This window comes from Manacus vitellinus, unplaced genomic scaffold, assembly GCF_001715985.3.
Source record: "Manacus vitellinus isolate BGI_N305 unplaced genomic scaffold, ASM171598v3 scaffold_6_pilon, whole genome shotgun sequence".
In the NCBI taxonomy this organism is placed as follows: domain Eukaryota; kingdom Metazoa; phylum Chordata; class Aves; order Passeriformes; family Pipridae; genus Manacus; species Manacus vitellinus.
In genome coordinates, this window is record NW_021940750.1 from 7715978 (window position 1) to 7735879 (window position 19902).

At 38.3% G+C, this 19902-nt stretch overlaps 1 protein-coding gene across 7 annotated transcripts in view; it reads right to left on the minus strand.

Moving 5' to 3' along the window:
• Positions 1–14308, minus strand: part of PCNX1 (pecanex 1) — an 81732-nt gene extending 67424 nt beyond the window's left edge. For 6 of the 7 annotated variants that reach the window (XM_029964317.1, XM_029964312.1, XM_029964316.1 and 3 more), the window contains exons 1-5: positions 14105–14308; positions 7926–8031; positions 4745–4790; positions 3771–3860; positions 589–2289 (exon numbers count right to left, since the gene is read on the minus strand). In XM_029964317.1, coding sequence (XP_029820177.1) covers positions 589–2289; positions 3771–3860; positions 4745–4790; positions 7926–8031; positions 14105–14298 — 2137 coding nt within the window. In that variant the 5' untranslated portion in view covers positions 14299–14308. Of the gene's footprint in view, positions 1–588; positions 2290–3770; positions 3861–4744; positions 4791–7925; positions 8032–12284; positions 12342–14104 lie in introns of all 7 variants that reach the window. The other variant, XM_029964314.1, reaches the window with a different exon arrangement.
• Positions 14309–19902: the final 5594 nt, after the last annotated feature.

Sequence of the window (19902 nt, forward strand, 5' to 3'; positions counted from 1 at the left end):
GGAAAAAGGAAACTACATTCCTCTCCAATACTGGAACATTATTGTGTTCACATAATGAAGACAAAAAAGAAAAAAAAAAAAAACAAAATAAACCAAAAGCAAACAACACTGTCTAGCCAGCAATGGCAAGGCTAAGCAAAATCAAACCCCTAAAAGAATTCAGCTTTGTAATCAGACCATTGTAAGAATGCACAATTCAAGGCAGCATGGTAAGGGTTTGGGACTGGTTTTATTTTTTGATACCACCTCAGGCCACATCAGAAAGGCAGCAGTGGTTTGTACTACTCAGCACAACGGAGCAGGTTTGGATTTGATCACAAACAGTGGTTTTAAGATACAGCTCTACTTAACAAAGACTGCTGGTAACAAAACCATAACACCTCTGCCTATGTATTTCCTAACAGTTGTTTGGATTCAACTCCCATTTCCATGTATCTTCCAACACACTATGAAGGAAATGCTTTTTCAGTTTTACTGGGCAGGAACAAAGAATCAGGAGGACATTTAAGTATAGTTTTAACTTAAATCACAGATACCAGACTCATTAACAAAATATGACAAGGTACTTCTGGTAGGTCATTTACTTACCTCCGCTTGCTGATTCTTGCTCTTCCCCATCATGAAATGTAGCCTGGTTTGGTAAGCTATTCCTAGAACGAGTGACTGACTCTAAGTGTGAAGCCCTTCCCAACAGAGATAGCTCATCTAGCACCTCTCCTTCTTTGGCTTCCAAATCAGATTTTGAAGTGGTTAACTGTTTTATGTTACCTGGTGCCATTAAACTATTTGGGTCATTTAAACAAGCTACAGTACCACTGTCCAGACTTAGTACTCTGGCACGGTTCTTGGCACTGTTTGTGCTAGAAGTCCGTCGTGTAGATCTTTTTTTGCTAATTCCTTCAGAGCTTACGTGGGTTTTGTGAGCATTTTCAAGGTCTGTGCCCCCACGTTCTTTAGAAACGTATTTGGTCTTTAGAGCACTGTACTTTCCCTCAGGAGACTGGCACGAATGGGAGGTGGTGCTGGAAGAGCTATCACTGCTGAACTGGTGAGCTGACTGCATACTCGATGTCCTGCTCAAGTCACTTTGATCACTGGAGTCCTCATCGTGACAAAACACAGCACTGTGAGGTTTAGTACCAGATACACCTCGGAAGGAAACATATTCCCTGTGCCGACTTGAATCAAAACTACTAGCCCGCTTTTTTCCTGTCCTTCTCCGGCTGGACTTGTGGGTAGAGGCTGTTCGATGTATTAAACTAGAAGATTTTGGTCGAACATCTCCTTCTTTTTGTTTTCCACTTGTTTCTTTAGAAGCTCTTGAATCTACTAACACAACTAGTTTCTCACTCTGCTCATCTCTTTGTTCAGCAGCCTTCCCAAGCGGCCTGTCAGTTTGTGTAGTTAATTCATTGGCATGTGGGTTCTTATTGGCCTCTTCTGAAGCAGAGGCACCAAGACCTTTCTGGCTGTGCATCTCATCGGATGCATTAGAACCCTTTAGCTCTTGAACACCACCCACAGTGCTCACTTCCACAGCAGTCCTTTCGCTACTAGTCCTTTTATCCGTAGTAGAGCTACTGTCATCCTCTGAGTCAACACCACAGTCTTTTTTCTTACCACCCTTTTTCTCTTCTCTAGGAGATTCCTCCTCGTGCTCTGACAACACGCTTTCTATATGCGTTGAGCTAGTATGTTCACTTTTATAGCTACTGATGGTACTGTTAGTGTCACGATCAGTCCCACTGCAGTAGCTTTCTGTTGAACCACTGCTTCTAGTACTCAGGCTTCTCAGACTGTCCATACTTTTGTCTGCTTTCAAGGATTTGCTCTTCCCACTCTTAGTCAATGGTTGAGGGCTGCTACTTTTCAGAATGTCATCTAATTGAAAAACTCCTGAAATGCAAGAGTTCTCACCCAAAGACTCTCTGGATCCAGAAGGGGGTTTGGAAGCTTCTAATTCACTGACAGGATCTAGTCCTCGTTTTTGCTGATAGAGAGGGAAGTCATTTAGTGAAGCATCTGGAAAAGCAACAGCAGAGCTAGAAGTCCTTGGTACACCTCGTGGTCTGTGATCCTTCCTATACGAGTGAGAATGCAGAGTTACAAGTGAAGCTACTTCTGTGTCACATGCACTGGTTTTAGACTGGTCCACAAGCTGGTTGTTCGAGAGGCACACTTTGTCACTGCTGTCCCTTGGTAAATCCTGTCCAGAGGACAATGAAGGTTGGATGGAGACAAACGAGTCGTTCGACACCAGACGAAAAAGCTTCCGATCAGCTGCCAGATCTGTTTAAACACATATTTAAAAATATTCATGTAGAACGTTCATGTAAGTTATACAGTCTGCCTTAAAACTGCTTGCTTATATCAGACAAAGTAAATAAACTGACAAATCCATTTGCAAGTACTATGGATGAATCACATTATCATTTAAAATTATTTCCTAACACCTGGGAAACCTGACAGGGTTTTTTTAATTAAAAAAAGAAACCATCAATAGCAGCTTAACCTTTGCAGCTAATAAAAAACAATGCAACTCTGACAAGTCCCCAGCCTCCTCTATTGCTTATGTGTCTCAGACTTAATGTTGCACAGGCCTATTGGTATTATAAAAAAACTCCCTATGAAGTTACTGAGTTGGACTACCTCTAAAACTGGTAACGTGAAAGCAAATCATGAGGATTTGCTGTTAGCTCTTGATTACAACAGTAGTTCCTGTTACTCATCACAAGCAGCCTCGTGTAAAAGTGTCCACCTGCAAGTAGCACTGAAAGTCAGGCTACTTTCCCTTTTGGTATTGTCACTAAAAATAGAAGATCTGGAGGCCAAGTTAAGTTTCTATGATTGCTAAATTTTTGTAGAGCATATTTGAACAGGTGCAACTTAAACTTCAAAACAGTTACATTACTCAGCTGAAAGTAGTAGAACCTTGCTCCCTATTACAACAGCATGGCCACCTGTGATGCTTTATTTCAAACATCCTTTCTGCACTCAAGCACATAGTAATAACTGAATCATCCATGTCAGTCTAATCACCTATTAGTGATTAGACTGGCAAAAATGAACCATAGTATTCCCAGAGTTAATTTCCTGCTAATCACCAGGTATTTTAAAATCAGCAAACAAAAAGATTTCCCTACAGTTTTATGCTCTATTTTAAACTGAGCAGGTTTTTTCCTGGCAATGAAGATAAATGACAAATGAGATCTTCAGTTGTCCAGTTTTATTTCAGAACACAAGCTAGCAGTTTCCTTACATATAAAGAGCAAAAAAATAAAAAAAGGAAACACAAAGCTCTGATAACTTATATCTTAGAAGCAGTCTATAGTTCCAGAAACACAGAACTCTGCATAGGATTATTTACTTTATAGAAAAGCCTTCCAGATTTTAAAAAAAATACATTTGTCTGTACTGGAAAGCAAAACAAATAAGTCTACAATGAAGCCCCGGAATCCCAGGCCACTTGTGGTATAAGAGATACTGTCTAAAGACATGTAAGCTAGTTATCTTTCAGCAGTAAGGTGACAATAAAGATTTATTATCTGCTGGAAGATGTCAGAACAAGAAACACATAGCAAAAGAATAACGTTAAAAGCATTCCAACTGTGCTTCCCAGAAACCTGAGTAATTCAGAAAGGAAACAGAGAACTTCAAGATACCTTTTCTTAGAGTCTTATCAACAAACTGCATGAATTTATTTAGCATATTAAGCAAAGGGTCTCTGGTAACAAAATACCATGTTTAACATTGAGAAGAAGAAATTTTACCTTGTTCTTCACTCCCTTCTTTACACAGACTAGAACTCTGGCCAAGACTCAAACTGATATCATCAGAGGTCTTGGCAGTGTCAGTATCACCTGTGAATTTTAAGAAATAAGAGTACTAGTGCTCAAAGTATTAACACATACATTTACATACACTGCAGATTTCTTAGTTGTCATCAAAGACATGCTTTTCTTTCTTCATTTGAAGGTAAATAATAATCACAAGCAACACAAGATTTATCTTTTAGAGACAAATATTGCCTACTCTATTTCATTTACCTTAGAAAAACTAGAAAAGTATCTTCCACAGAACCCAACGGAAATAAGAGATTTTTTTTTCTTAAAAATCTATCTATTTGAATATTTCTTTTTGCATGGTTGCCTATAAAAAGAGGGGTAAACTGTAAGAAAATATTTGTAATGATCAAAAGGGTAAGGAAAAAAAATAATCAGGAAGGTGACAAAAATTCACATTTGATTTTGTCTTATTATTGGCTGGGTAAATTTACAAGATCATAATTTTGCATATTACAAATAATTTATCTTTTCATCTAGAGGAGTTCACAAGGGATGTTCTGGACAACAGTTTTGCTAGATGCAAAGCAACCAGAAATAATTAAGTCATTGAAATACAATACCAGAAGGGTGGTTGGTTGCAGTGACTTGAAAATGCTAGGGAAAAGTGCACCCAAACCAATCCCTTAGCTCTGCATTGATAAGCAAAGGAAAAATGTGTCATTACATAGTAAACAGAACATGGACTCCATAATATCCTCTCCTCATGTTTTAGTCACATAATTGGCAAGTCCAAGGAAGATTTCTCCCAATTAGTAAATGCTGTACTTAGCTCACAAAAAGAAAAGTTTTGACGATAAGGTAGATGATATTTGGAAACAACATAGGAAACAACGTAGTAAATAACATAGTGATTTGAAGTGCTTCTGCATGGTAATTTAAGGAGCAGCTAAAAATCTCACCTTTGATGGTTGCTGCTGTTCCCAGACGAGATAACCCAGATCCAACCTAGAAACAGGGGATTATGTAAAAAGTTGTAAATTTTCAGAAAATAACCAACTGTTGTTTCCTATTACTTCAATGTATGCATTTGTCTATACATCTAGGAGAGATTTTTAAAGGCACAAAAACATCCAACAGCATGGCACTATAAAATTCTTTGTGACTTGATGTGTTTCCACTGCAAACAGATGACAACAAGGCATGTAATTATGCATCTAACTACATGACAGCATTATTCTGTTTCTTAGCCAGTGTTCTTACAGATTTTACTATTTGATTTGAGAAACAGTTTTTAATCTAGGAATTTTTCTAGAAAATACTTAATGCGGCAACAAAGTACTGGAGCAGTGGCACATGGATAACTACTGCTGCAAAGCTGAATGTTTAATGCAGTGATCACGGTTGTCTAAAATCACACAATATGCTGAGTTGGAAGGGACTCACAAGGATCACTGAGTCCAAACCTTAGCTCTGCGTAGGGCCATCCCCAAAAGTCAAACCATGTACCTGAGAGCATTGTTCAAATGTCTCAAACTCTGTCAGCCTTGGTGCTGTGACCACTGCCCCAAGGAGCCTGTTCCAGAGCCCAACCACCCTCTGGGGGAAGAACCTTTTTCTAATATCCAACCTAAACCTCCCCAACACAACTTCAGGCCACTCGCTTGGGTCCTGTCACTGGTCACAACAGAGAAATCACCATCCCCTCTGATTCCCCTCATGAGGAAGTTGTAGACTCCAATGAGGTCTCCCCTCAGTCTCCTCTTCTCTAGGCTGAACAGACCAAGTGACCTCAGCTGCTCCTCACACTGCTTCCCCTCAAGGCCCTTTACCATCCTGGTTGCCCTCCTTTGGACACACTCTAATGCTTACAGAAAACAGTATCTTAGTATAAAACTTACCTGTTCAACACAATAAACACCAAGCTAAATCCAGAAAGTGCTTCCATATGAAGAAATATATATTTTTTCAGGATTAGTTTTCACATTCGATGGCAAACCAGCAGGCATGTACCTCCTCATATGAAAAAAGAGCTAGCCATTTAGGTTTGCAATCTACCTTTCTACATACAACCTATAATCCACAACAGATTATTTTGCAGAGATGCTACAGAGAATTTAGTCTTTTCCTTCAATAATATTTTCAAGACCATCTCTCAAAGAGCTACAAATAGCACAAAAAATGCATGTGCCAAATAATTAAACTACTCAGAAATATAGAAGAGCACTTAAAGGCAAAATCTCAACCCAAGATACATAAAAATGATGGCCATTTGACTTTCAGAGATATATATATATAGACAGATAAATACAGATATACATACATACTTATTGGGATGCTGTTTATCAAAAGTCCCTAGTTCAAATGACTCTGGGGCAAAGGCATAATTCTACCAATTCTTTTCTGTACACACAGCAATTTCAGGTAACCTGAAGATGTGTGCAGCCATACCACAGAGGAACAATGGCTTCGTTATGTGTAATGCAAAAAAGCAGCTAAGAGCTTGTTTAATGCATTTTCTTCATTACATTGTCACATACACTTTTAGTTAGTCATTCTGTCATGTTTCAATGTTTTTTTCCCATTCAGTAATATGCCTTGCTGAATGCTGCAGCTGAATGCAAATGCATCAGCACAGGAAAGCTACTTCATACAAAAAACTGAACAGAACTCAGATGCTAACTGTTCACATTCCCTTCTGATGCTACAAATTCAATTGCAAGGGACTAGTGAATACTACTTTTATTAGGACAAACACATTTTAAACACTACACTTTCTTTCACAGTAGCTTGAACTTCTTCACATGCTTTAACATTACAACAGTTATAATATGTTTGAAATAGTTTGTTTGCCAAAGACCAGTCAAAGAACTAGTCTGGGGATCATGTTTTTATCTTCCTACATGGACCATTGTTTCCTATTCCTTTGAACTACCAAATTCCTACCAAATGCCTACTTGCTTCAAAGGAGAAAAATCTATTAGAGTATCTATGCTGCATAACGGAGCATTATTCAGATGAAACACCACCATTAGCATACCACCTCACCTTGCTATCTACTGACTGCCCAGAGAGCTAATTAGAAGAACATGATATTGTAATACCACACCAAAGATTTCCATGTCATTCAAAAACAGGTTCTGTATCTTTAATATGATGCTGCATTGCTCATTGTCAACAAAACCGTACAGTATGGCCAGCCAATCTACTTGTCCTCGTGAAGGGCTGGTAAAAGAAAGATGCCACGACCAGTAAAACATCATAAGACAAATAGAAGAAAGAATACATCCAACGCTATGGAAGCTGAATGCATAAACCTCGTAGACATAATAAGGAAACAGAACAACTTCCCCAGTGAAATTACAAGGCAACTAGAGCATAACAAAGTTGCATTAAAATGTAATAAAGCCACATTCTTCAGTACTTCCATCTTGCAGGAGTCCCTGTTTATTGCTTTCTTCCCACTCCTGTTGAAGTGTCAAAAAAGTGAAGATTTTGAAGAGGTCATCCAAAAATAAACAGTTTTAGTCTTTCCATTTCCAGTTTATCTTGCTTTGTATGTTAGCAAACTAACATTTTTGACTGCAGAGTCTGAATTGTCAGGAATAATAACTTTCTGAAAGTCATTTACAATTGCAAGAGATAATCAGGAGTGGATACATTCTAGGACGACTTAACAGAAGCCTCCTCAAATACAGCATTTAAATTTACTAATTAAATGAAGACCAAACAAAAGTAATGAGGAAATTTAAGTTAGAATATAAGGACAAAGATACAGTTTGAGCTCACAGATACCAAAATGACCAGGGAATCCCACCACAATGGGTTCTTGGCCCTTATCTGACCATGCTCTGAGCCATTCTGATTTACTAAATCAGAAGAGAGCTAACAGCTACTGTCTCTCATGAGACAGTAAGTTCCCTTACAAAATCCAGCCATTTATAAAGTAAATACAAAACAGGATGAGAAAGACCTATACTGCTGGGAGAGTGCAATGCCATCCTAATAAAGCAGTTCAATACAGAAACATAAGTGGTTTAATCTCATACAAATTTTAAAAATATAAAATAGTAAGAAAAGTTACTGTACAGATTGCAGAGCCAGCAGTACTAAAGCAACAACCTCAGTAGCTTTAATTCTTACCTGGTTGTTTGGATCTATCCCAGCATAAGAATTGCGTGAACTACAGCCAACAGGGGGAGTTGCTTCTCGTATAAACTCTGACATCTCAATCCCTCCACCAGGATCACTAAGAGAAACACAAAAGAAAAAAAAATAACATTAGCCTACCAGTTAAACCTAAGTTTGTCTATCCTGAATGCAAATTCAAAACAATTTTTCCCTTTTCAAATATCCAGAGCTCAAATATATCCCAGTATCTCAGATGAATACCACCTATTTGACACAGGAAGCTCAGCCAGAGCTGGAGCACCCTACGTAGTGTCATAGAAGCTGCAGTCCTAAGTCCACTGTCACCAGCCAACACAAACTGTGAAGACTCAGGAGCTACAAGGCATTCTGCAATGCTGACATACTAAATTCTGTCTCTATGTACACACATGTAACTTCTGGATCATCTGTCCAACTATAATACCCAGAAATCCATCAACAGAAAATGTACTACACAGAGCTTTTTCAAAGACCATGGAAAGGACTCCTGGTCTTTTCCTTAGACTGAATCTAGGAGCAAACACAAGGATGGTTAATCAAGAAAGCCACACACTGTCAGTAAAAGTTATTGGACAGGCAGAGACATATAGGGACATGGTATCTCTCTCCCAGGAATGCAAACCACATCTTTCTACCCAAAAATAACTTTCCTTCAGATACTTTACAGGCCCTATTAAGATATATTTTCAGGTACAGCATATGTATCATTACATCCTAGTGATTTCACACTTTCAGGATAAATAACTACTGGTTTGAAAGTATTTTCTAGATCGACATCACCAAATTGTAATTCAACATAATTCAGCTTGTGAAAGGCAGATATTATATGAAACATAAGCAAGTTGGATCTATCCATTAGGACAATGAGGTGTGAAGTAAATTGAGGACTAGAACACAGGGATACAACCTAGCACCATTTGTTGACTGCAAAGACGGAGAAGTTGAGGCATCCTTTTTCCTCTCCCACTGCAGTTCTCTTCAAACATCTTGATACAAACTTCTGAACATAAGTAACTGCAGAGTAATTTGACACTGACCCTCTCTGCTTCATCCCAAAGATAAACAACTGCCTCCCAATAATCAGTGATTCTGATCTGTGGCAAGTCCACTCCAACATTTTGCTGGAGAAAGTACGTATGCACAATACTTCTCTGGCTGGACCAAAAAACTAAAGATGAAGCCCCTCTGGAGAAGGGGACAGAAAAATAGAAGCACTGCAGGGCTTACTTAATAGACAGCTAGTCTTATAGGAAAGTCTCGTGCAATAAGACCAACACCTAATGGGGTGGTCTGCACAGGGCCAGGAATTGACTCTATGATCCTCCTCATGGATCCCTTCAAACTTCGCATATTCTACAATTCTAATCACTTTTGTAATATACAGCCATCAATCTAGGATATTATATCTAGGATATTAGTCTGTAGACTAAAGGACCTGAGACATGATTCATTCTGCAGCATGACATTTCAAGCTATTGTAATCTTAGAGAAGCATAAAGGTACAACCTTGGGAATCATTCTAGATCATATAAGAAGCCCGTGAATCTTCCTACATCAAAGAGATTACAAAAAAGACAGTCTGAAGTTAGGAATATATTACTTCAATAAAAATAAGTTAACTTAAAAGACAACTAGCCATTAGTTAGCAGAACAACTATGGTCCAACTCTAGTAAAATAAAGAAGTGAAAAGCCACCATTTTGGTACAGCTCAGCAATGAGACATAGGCATGCTCTTAGTGATGGCTGTTTATAGAGTCCTCTCTGATCTAATATTATCAATTATGCTAGAGACAGGTAAGGAAAACGAATAAAAGAAGATACAGAATTCAGCTTCAATAATTACCACCAGCTTTAGCCAAAGTACTCCTTATGTAAATATTTTAAGAATACATAAGGACATAACACGAAATTAAAGACTAAACTGAAAAATTCTCAATGTTTAAGTTCAACATACATTACAATGACAACAGCAGGTATAACAAAGAATGCCTCTCACAAAAAGATGAAATCCCTTTCCTGCTTGAATAATTCATTGAGAAATACTGTATGTGATTAAAGTACACCCTATGAAGTAGAAAAATAAGCCATTGCAAATAAGCTCTCATGCATAGAACTGGGTATTTAGCCAGGGTGGAAGAAGGAGGCAGTTTTGTCTAAAACTGAACCAACAGATACCAACATAAATGACACCACAATCCCACACTGCCACTCTACTCACAGCTTCTATATTCTGTGACACACACAAGATAATGGATTAACAAAAGCTAGTAACAAACGACAAATAATGTCCACGGGAAAAAGCAGGTAATACAGATTCCTAGGACTAACCATTGTATGCCCAAGTATCTGGACTATAATAGCACAAAGTCCTTTAGGAGCTATTTGATGCTACCACTGTGGCCATTCCTTTCTGCTTTGAAGTTCCACAATCAGTTTCTTACAGTTTCCCGACCTCATACCTTAGAGCAAGTGCTACACTTCTCAGCTTGCAAGCAAAATAACTGCAGTGAAGTTATCATTCAAACTGAGAAGACTGAAAAAATTACGTACAGCTACCTGCAATGGAGATTGCCATGCAAGAGGCATTCAAAGATCACATAAAACAACTTAAAACTAATATTTCTAGTTATTAGTAACTTTCCTAAATAAAATTACTATCTGCAGGTATATTACGTTAGCATGTCAGAGACTAACCAGATGTCTGAAGAAGGTGTAAGTCTACATGAATTCAAGAGCTTAAAATCTGACTTAGGCTGATTGACTAAAGGAATCTGATATTCAGACCAGAACTTTGAAAGAGAATTTGGAATAAGCAATTTTGATTTCTGGACAAAGCAGAGAAAGAATTTCTTTTGAACACCTTCTTCTGTCCTTAATTTCCAACTCAAATAGCAGGATAGCTAGTTAGGAGGCTGCTCTCAAAACACAGGACCAGAGCATGTACTGCAAATGCTAGGTCACAATAGCTTGAAGTATTAAAAGAAGTTTTCTTTCAAGTTTGAATCACCAGTCAAAAATGCAAACCAACTCCAGACTCAAAAACACTCTGCCAGCCACAGAAAACTGCAACAGTAAACAGCAAAGGTAGGGCAAGAGTTCTTGAGATAACATGTTTTAAATTTTATTTCTCTTGCTCATACTTGTTTAAGCAGACTGTACGTATCTCAAAGACAAAACATTCTTCAGCTGTCCAGAAGTACAAGTGAAATTCATGCAGCATCTCGATTACAGCTCCCCCATGCTAATGGAGATCGGGAACAGCAGTGTCACCACATTAACACTTTATGATACTTTGAACCACAGTAGTCACTGACACAAGAAAGAAGCCATATTCATACACCCAGAAGTAAAGACTGACTGAAATGTTTTGAAGTATCTATGTGGGTCCACTGATACTCAACAAATATTATGCTTGTAGTGCTTCTTCTACCTTTTCTGTGAAACCAGGAGCCTGTATCCTCATTACTTGCTTTCATGAAACCTCACAGAAGAATTACTAACACCTGAAGTATATAAACAGCAAATGCACTAGAAGCTACAGAAAAAGGGAACTCACATTCCTATCTCTAAATTAAGACTAATTTCTTTCAAAACCATTAACTAGAGAATTTCAGCTTTTTAAAGAGCACAGCAAAAAAATAAACAAGGCATTTCTAAAGGAACAGTAAGTTGTTCTTTGCTTAAACATGCCAAAGTTTCACGGAAAGATTAAAAACTTTTAGTTCGATCCTGTTCAAAAAACAGTGTGAACTGAAGATAAATGAGCAGTTCGAGTAAGCCTACAGATGACAGCACACAAGTTGTCAAGATACCTGAAAGCACCACTTCACAGATAAACATCTTCAGAAAGAAAGAACAGCAGTTCTTAGAAGCTAACAGAATCCCAAACATGACTTTGGAACAGAAACCAGACTATTGCTTAATTCTTCAAAAATACTACTATGTGGTCTCAGGGAATGTGGGCATAGCAGGGTGAAAACTCTAGGATGGCTTTGCAAACTATACTATACACATTTATTTGGTATCACATGCTGTAGTCTAAGCTATCAAAACTAATATTCTGATTATGCAAATATTAAAGACAGTATGTCTGCTTAGATCTCCCCTATATCCACCTTCTGCAAGGAGAGTAGAGTTTAAAAAGAAAATCCTACATACACACTCTCTTCCCAGACAGGTTTGGTTTTTTATTAGTGTTCCAATTTAACTTAAGAAGGTTACAGCTCAATATTAAACACTCACTCTACATCCCATCTACTAGTTTGATTATTACCCCAGAGTTCTTGTAAGCTTCCAGGCAAAGATTAGTATATACTGTACATCCCACTTACCAAAAAGTAACTCCGTAATTTCTGCATTGACCTTGTTCCCAGTTCTAGTTAAGAGACCTGAAAGTGGGAACAAGGATCATATAAAAGTTAATGAAACTTTAGTTGGCAAGCAGGACACACAGCATCAAACTAACCTCTACTTCTGAGCTCACAATGCTTATAATGTAGTAACTTGTCCCATGTCAACTGCTCCCTAGACAAAACAGAACTGAAACATCCAGAAGTAATTCACAACTCTAGTAGAAATTCCCTTGCCAAGTTTGGGCTACTGTTTTGGAAGCAAAAGCTACATGGCAAAAAAACAAAAACAAAACCCAAGCCCACCAAAAACCGCTCAAGAGACAAAACATCTAAAGATCACATCTAAAACATGCATTAACAAGGCTGCATTGAAACAGAACAGACCACTGTTTACTTCCATGAATTTTATTAAGCAGAGTAAGCATTAATATACAATTAGGGAAACAGTCTGCCAAAATAGCTCAGTACAGTTTTAATAAGGTATATGGTGCTCTAAACAGAGTCTCAATTTAAATCAGCAGGTTCTGTTGCCAAACACAACATGGAAAAAGGGGCAGGTTATAAAAGATTGATACAAGAAGTTACTGTATATCAACTTTAGAGGAATCTAAGACACCATTTTTGCTAACAATACCTGAGCTGAGAGTAGACACAGAAGAACGCAGGACCCATCTCAGGAGAAGCTACCCTATATGTACACACAAAGTCCTTTTGCTTCTAGGCTGAGCATTTTCAAGAGCAGCAGTTTAACACTTCCTTTCTTTAAGCGTCCTAATAAACAGACTCAAGAGGCTTCTTTCAACTACATTTCCTTATAGCACATGTATCCATTTAGAAGTTACAGGTTTGGCTTTTATTAGTAAGACACACACAACCTTATTACAGTCAGGACAGCATATTAATTGCCTCACTTTGAAAACTGTTCATGGCTACTAGTACCAGAAGCTCACAGACAAGAGAAAGGTCTTCTTTAAAAGTTAACAATTCAAGGTTGATTTATTTCATACAGTTTAACTTTGTAGATAGCCTCAATTATCTGAAGGCAGGCAGAGGTTTTGATAATAGAGCTCATAACACATCCACAGTCTGATCAGACTGGTTAGGCTGGCCTTGTTGATGAGTCATCTTTTGCTCTTCTTTCTCCAAATAGTCTGGTCAGAGAGGAAAACCTCTGGGGTTTTTTATGCTGGCAACAGTAGAGATCTGTGGAAAGCAATCACCTCCTATTGACAGTACTTCAGAATCATTATCTTCATTACTGAGATGAGTAATTCCAGAATTTACTAGTTCATAGGACAGTGCTCTTCTGAAGAAAGACTGTAGCTGGAGTCAAGCATTGTATTTGACTCCTGTTTTTTAAAAACTAAAATTGAAACCCAATCAGACATTCCTCCTAGTGATAAAAGAATTAGCAAGCAGTACATGGTCTTTGACAGCTAGATTTTTAGTATTACATCTATTGCTGAAATAAAATTACTTGTACTAGCTGTGTTAAGTGTCTAGTGACCTAATCGGCCACATTTTCCATGCTATTGTTTCAGTGCTTCCAGCACATTCAATATTGTTCTGGAACGCCTCCGGGGGAGGAACCAGGAAATTAACATGAATACATCATTTCAAACCTAATAAATAAATAAGTCTGCTTTTAAAGACCAGACTTAAAACAGTCTTTCAGAACTACACAGGTCTATATCTATATTTCTCAGTGTTTATCTCAACCGCCATCCCAGTTACACATCTGATGAAGGCAGGACTGTTTATCATTTGAAGCAGTATACAAACATCAGCAGACACCTTACCTGGGCCCATTGCTGTCTTTCCTCTTGGCTGAAACATTGCTTTGTTCTGTTTTTGCACCTCTATCCATATGCTCACTGGCATTCCTCTCCACAATTTCTCCCTCATCCAGTGCCCTGTGCAAACGGTAATTCACCATCTTCAAAACGATAAAGAGAGCTGCTATCACCGGGCAGTAGACAGCTACTATCATCATGGAAGAAGGAAGAGCCTTTCAAAAAAAAGTAAGAAAGAGTTAATGAACACAAGGTCAAATACCCATAAGAATACCCTTCATACAGTTTGGCAGTTTCTTCCGTGGAGAAAACACTGATCATACTGAAAATTAGACCATCTAGTCCGTTTTTGTGTGAAGAATGTTAGAAGTCTGGCAACACAGAAAAAAGGAACAGCTGAACTTCAAGATACCAAAGCGCAACAGCAGCATCATAAATAAATCTGTGTCACTGAAGCCTGAGAACCAAGTTCAACTCTCATTCTCCTTTCACAGATTATAGAAATACAAGACCTAGACTAGGAAACTTACTGCTAAGCATGATCTTTTTGTGTGGCACACAGTATTTCTGATTAGCTGTTATGAATAAAAAGAGATGGGAAGGTTTTAAGCAACTTGGAAACTAAACCTAGCACAGGATGTGATCTTATTTCAGGGACAGTACACAGCACCAAGTCCATTTTTGAAAAACTGTTTCAAGTTTGACAGCATGGCTGGATGTGAGAAAACCTGCTTAGATACCAAACAGAGATGTTTTGTCTTCGCTTGTCAGCCTCCAACAGCTACTCCTGCATGACAAGATACTGATCAGTCACAAAAGCCAAACTTTTTCCTAGTTGCATACAAAACAAAAAAAAAGTGTTTATATTTGTGACTCACACGCTGAGCAGCAGTCCTCAATAACCTGCAGACCACAGGCTGCAAAGATTATTTGTGTTAGATCATTATATGTTCATGGAAAAGGAAGCCAATTCATGTTCCGAAGAAAATTTTTCAGTTGTGTCAAAGGTGGCCAGAAGCCACATAAAAAACCTCAGTCCTGAATTCAGCTTTTGAAATTCCACTCTGAGTTAAGACTTCTCATGCAGCTTTTGCAGAGGTACATAGGGATTTTACAGATCAATCACTTCAGCAACAGGTAATGATTAAGTACAGTCTAACAGCTATTTAAAAGCAACGTTCAGAGTACTAGTTGAACTGCAGATTTCACTTCAAGGCTTTCATCCTTCTAATTTATCTTTTATTCATATTTTTAACTTTGCCATTTCACTAGGCAGTCACTAAACAAAATGAGATACTAACTCTTAGTATTCATCCAAAAGCAGACTACTTCCCTTACACAAGCGAAAGTGTTCACTGCATCACCATCCCTTACCCCACTGATGGTGTAGTTTGAGACATACCCTCAAAAACATATATACACATAGACATATGACAATCAGAATTAACCAACATTTGATATTCAGCATGAACAATTATTTAGTAGATGACTAGAACAAATGAACTGGTTTTTTTTAGACTTCCAAGCCTAAGGAGACTTCCAGTCTCCCTCCATATACAGACCATTACAAGAGAAGAGTCTTTATGGTGATCAAAGCCCCCTGCACATCTTGTAGAATCAGAAGGGGAAAATTACTAGAGAATGAGACAAAGAGCCCTCTCTATTCTGCACATAAAACTAGTTTTAGTAATTCAAAAGATCTGATTACAATATTAATATTTCTACATATTCAAGAGTTTAATAGTCCTAGTAGTACTGGGAGTGCTTGCCACACAAGCGATGAGTTTATCAAAGCAAACTGCTTAAAGAGATCTCCACATACAAAATACTGTACTAATAAAGGGAACAAAAGAATAAATATTTTTAAGTATTGTATTGACTGCTGACTTCAGAACAAAACCAATTCTTAATCTGGCTGCTCTCACTTTCTGGCTGTAAGCAAAGCCAAATAATCAATATAACATTCCTAAAGCCAAACAAATATAAATAATTGAATCTGGAATCAATCAGGAGGCAAGTTATTTATTAGGATTGTTTTGTTAAACAGATCAAGTTAAACTTACCTTCTCCTCCAAAACAAGTTAAGTCAACACCTAATACAAAATTTGAAGTAGGCCAGGCAAACTCAGCTGAAGTATGCTAACTTAGATTTTGCATGCTGAGCTGGACAACACATTACACCAGGAGATTTACTTCCCAAGCACTACTTCAGGAGGAGAAAGAGGAAACAAAGCTACTTAAAAACAGCATCAGTAAGCAAACAGGAGCCAAAACGATGCTTATGGCATCCTTACAACCCCTGAAGCAATGCTACAAGGGTTTCCTTAAGAAATGCCATGTTTCCACTTTCAAAAACTTCAGAGGCAATTAGTTCCCTGCAGGCAAGGGCAAATCCGTTAACTCTGGCAAAACTCATGAGCTTCCTGTACCTGCCCGATCACACACACAACTTCAACTATCCTCCTCCTTACAACTACCTAGTGTACAGAAGCCATTACCAGAAGAGTCAGTCTAACACAAGATAACAAAAGTTAGAATTAGTCTATAAAAGACATGCCCATACTTATCTGTCTAGAGAACTCTTAAATTTTGTCAGCAGTGAGGTCACAAAGTGTATCCAATTTATCTTGTGGAAAGTAAAATCTACACATCCTGTTCTGCAAAGAAACGCTTTAAGAACAAGGGGGGAAAAGAGGCCAAACACCTCATGTAACTTGCAGTAAACCCAATAAAGAATAAAAGGGTGTTTTTTCCTCACATCCTGTTTTCACAGGATTGCAGAAAGCTAAAAATAAGGTAAGTTAACTCACTACTTTTCCTTCTTCATATTCATTAGTAGCTATTCGTGTCTGGATAGGGCACATACTGTGGGAATACAAATTTTAGCATGCCTAGTTGACTCTGCTGTATGATCATACTTCACACTAAGTCTCATGCCATGGTACAGCACTGCCACCCAGGGTACCAGTAATTTGTCTGCAGTCCAGCCTCAAGGAGAAGACTTACTGCAACCTAACCTAAACCACTGGCGCCTTCTCTATTCTTCTTTGCCAAACTTGGAAGCATTCAACTTCCATCTGGGGTCTTCAAGCCAAGGTGAGCTAAAGTGAGATTAGCACTTTAAACCAGGGTTAGCATTTTAGCACATTTGAGGAGAGACAGGTCTCTCATCAGCATCCTGTATGATACCACCTTCAAAACTGGAATACAAATCTAGGTCCTACAAATTTGCAGCTTGATTTTATTTCAGTTCTTTCCACAAGTACTAAAGCATTTTTATTGGGCACAGCAGTCTAAAAACACCTCAGGTTAGAGCTTGTTAGTAGACACCAATTGGCTACAAGTCTGCAGCTGCAACAGCATTTCAGAGAACACCCCATTTTACTGCACATCTCTAGTCACTCGCATTAGCAACAAAAGAAAACATACACTTCACATCAGTAGTCACAACTAAAGCTCTGGTAGAATATAAAAAGCTAAACATGACCATACAAAAACTGACTGCTTTAATTACGTTCTGTTGAAAACTTCAGTCGTCTAATGGTTGAACAAACCCAACCTTTAGATAAACTCTTAGCTGAAATTATTTCCTGGAATCTTAAAAGGGAAGTTAAGTAGTAGTCTCAAATATGGAGGTGGAGGGACACTGATTTTCTACCACCTTTCCCTCAAGGGTTACTTTCCAAATTTAAACCTTTCAAGACAACTTATGAAATCCATACTATACATATGCACAAAAGTAAGATGCAGGAAGGCACAGTGGAGGACTAGGACTGTCCCTTCTGGAAGCTGCTGGCTGTTAAGTGAGCTCAGTTTTATCACAACTCTTCTTTTGTGAAACAGTAGGTAGAAAAAGCTTTAAGCACTCCTAAACTCCAACCTAAAACAGAAAAGAAAGCTCAGACCACTAGGCACTGCAGTAAAATACTCCCATCTGAACTAGAAAAAGTCGCTGTGTCTTGATGCAATGTTTAAAGCACGTAAGTGCCAGGAACCAGAGGGAATTTCATTGATCGCAGGTTGTGCGACACATTTATGAAGAAATAAAGACTATATGGATCTTACCTAATCATATCTAGCTTTAGCTAGACCCCACAGATGCAATGAAGCTTCCAGATTCTTTTCAAAAAAGAAACGTGTAGGTGTTACCTGTTGAGAACACTCAGAGGAAAGTCTCCTAACCCAAATCAGATTGCCAACCCCTACGTAGAAGTGATATCAATCAATCATTAAGAAGTAACAGGCGTCTTGTAAAAAGCCTTACCAGTTCAAGCATTTTGAGCCCAATATTTTATGGAAACATTAATACTGGAGAGGAGGAAAGATCAAGAAACAACAGATATAGTTTTGTCCCCAATTTTTGTTTATGAACAGTCAGAGCCCTTAAGAACTGCTGCTATCAAGAAGCAAGTTCAGTTACATGTTATCTAGTTTTTGACTGAAAACTCAGAAGTGTACAACTGAAACTTGAGTAGCCAAGAAACAAGAAGTGTCTTAGAGCAGTATGGGATACCAGGGATCGTTATCACAGATCCAACCTCAATTATTTAAAATCTCAGTTTAAGAAACAGCACATATTTCAGAAACTCAGTGGAAAAAACTTTCACATTTAGAGCTACATTTAAATGACCTACTTCTGTAACTATGTACACAAACCAGGAAATTAGGTGAACTTGTTGTCTAAACGAGCTTGACTTTGACAGACAAGTTCTGTAGGTACATTTGAGCCCATCACCCCAAGCAAGGTACAGTCCTGGCTCCTCTTCAGTCACTGGCAAAATTCCACAAGTGCCAGAGCCAAGACTTCACCCCCTCCTGCGCACGTGGTGGGACTGAAACAGCATTCCGACTAGGGGAAGTACTTTGGCAGCCTCCTCTCTTTCCCCTCCCCCTTGCAACACTGATGCGTAACACTGGCCTCTGCACTTAGGGTATTTTTTCAACTCTACCACTATATTTTACAAGGCAGTTGTACAGCTTCCCCATATAGAAAGCATATTGTCTTCTCCCAGTTCCAGTTCTGGATTACAGTAAAAACAGGGATCAGCTCTTACAGATAGGCAGATCAACAAGTACAGTTGAGTCTGTTACTGAATACAAATTTGCAAACAGGATAGATTTAACTAGTCTAGAAAGCAATATTTTTGTATGCATGCTGCCAAACCACAGCTCCAAGAATACAGACTCAAGCAGACATTTCTCTTACTCTACACCTCAGTTCCTCCATTATCTACACTTTTCTTTTTGCCACACTTCCAACAGGACGGTTTAAGTGTATAAATACAGGAGAAAAAGAAAAGTATCTGGATCGGTAATACAGATACATTTATGTATACAGCTGTCTTCACACAGGGTACAAGGTCCACTTTCATGTGCTTAAGCTCAGAAGGCAGATAAGGGATCAAGGAAGAAAAGGATAGCTGAATTCTACTGCTGATTTTTTAAGTGGGTTTCCACCACACATTAAATCCATCAACCCAAACAGTACTAGCATACATACACAAAGAAAAACACAAATTTATGGCATTACTTGATGACCACAACTATTACCAGATTCCATTCTGAAAATACCAGATCAACAGAAGGAATGCACAGAAAAAGATTAGCAACGTTGGTTGCAATAAACCAAGTCTTTAACCAATAAGCGCATCTAAATTACCATATCCCAAAGTGTTCTATTCCTGTTGAGGGCTAAATAACATCTGAAAAAAGTGATTAGCTTACTGTAAAATGCATTCAGCCTTGAGAGCCAGCTACAAGCGAAGTTCTTAGGCGACACTTTTGTCTTTGTTGCTACAAAACGA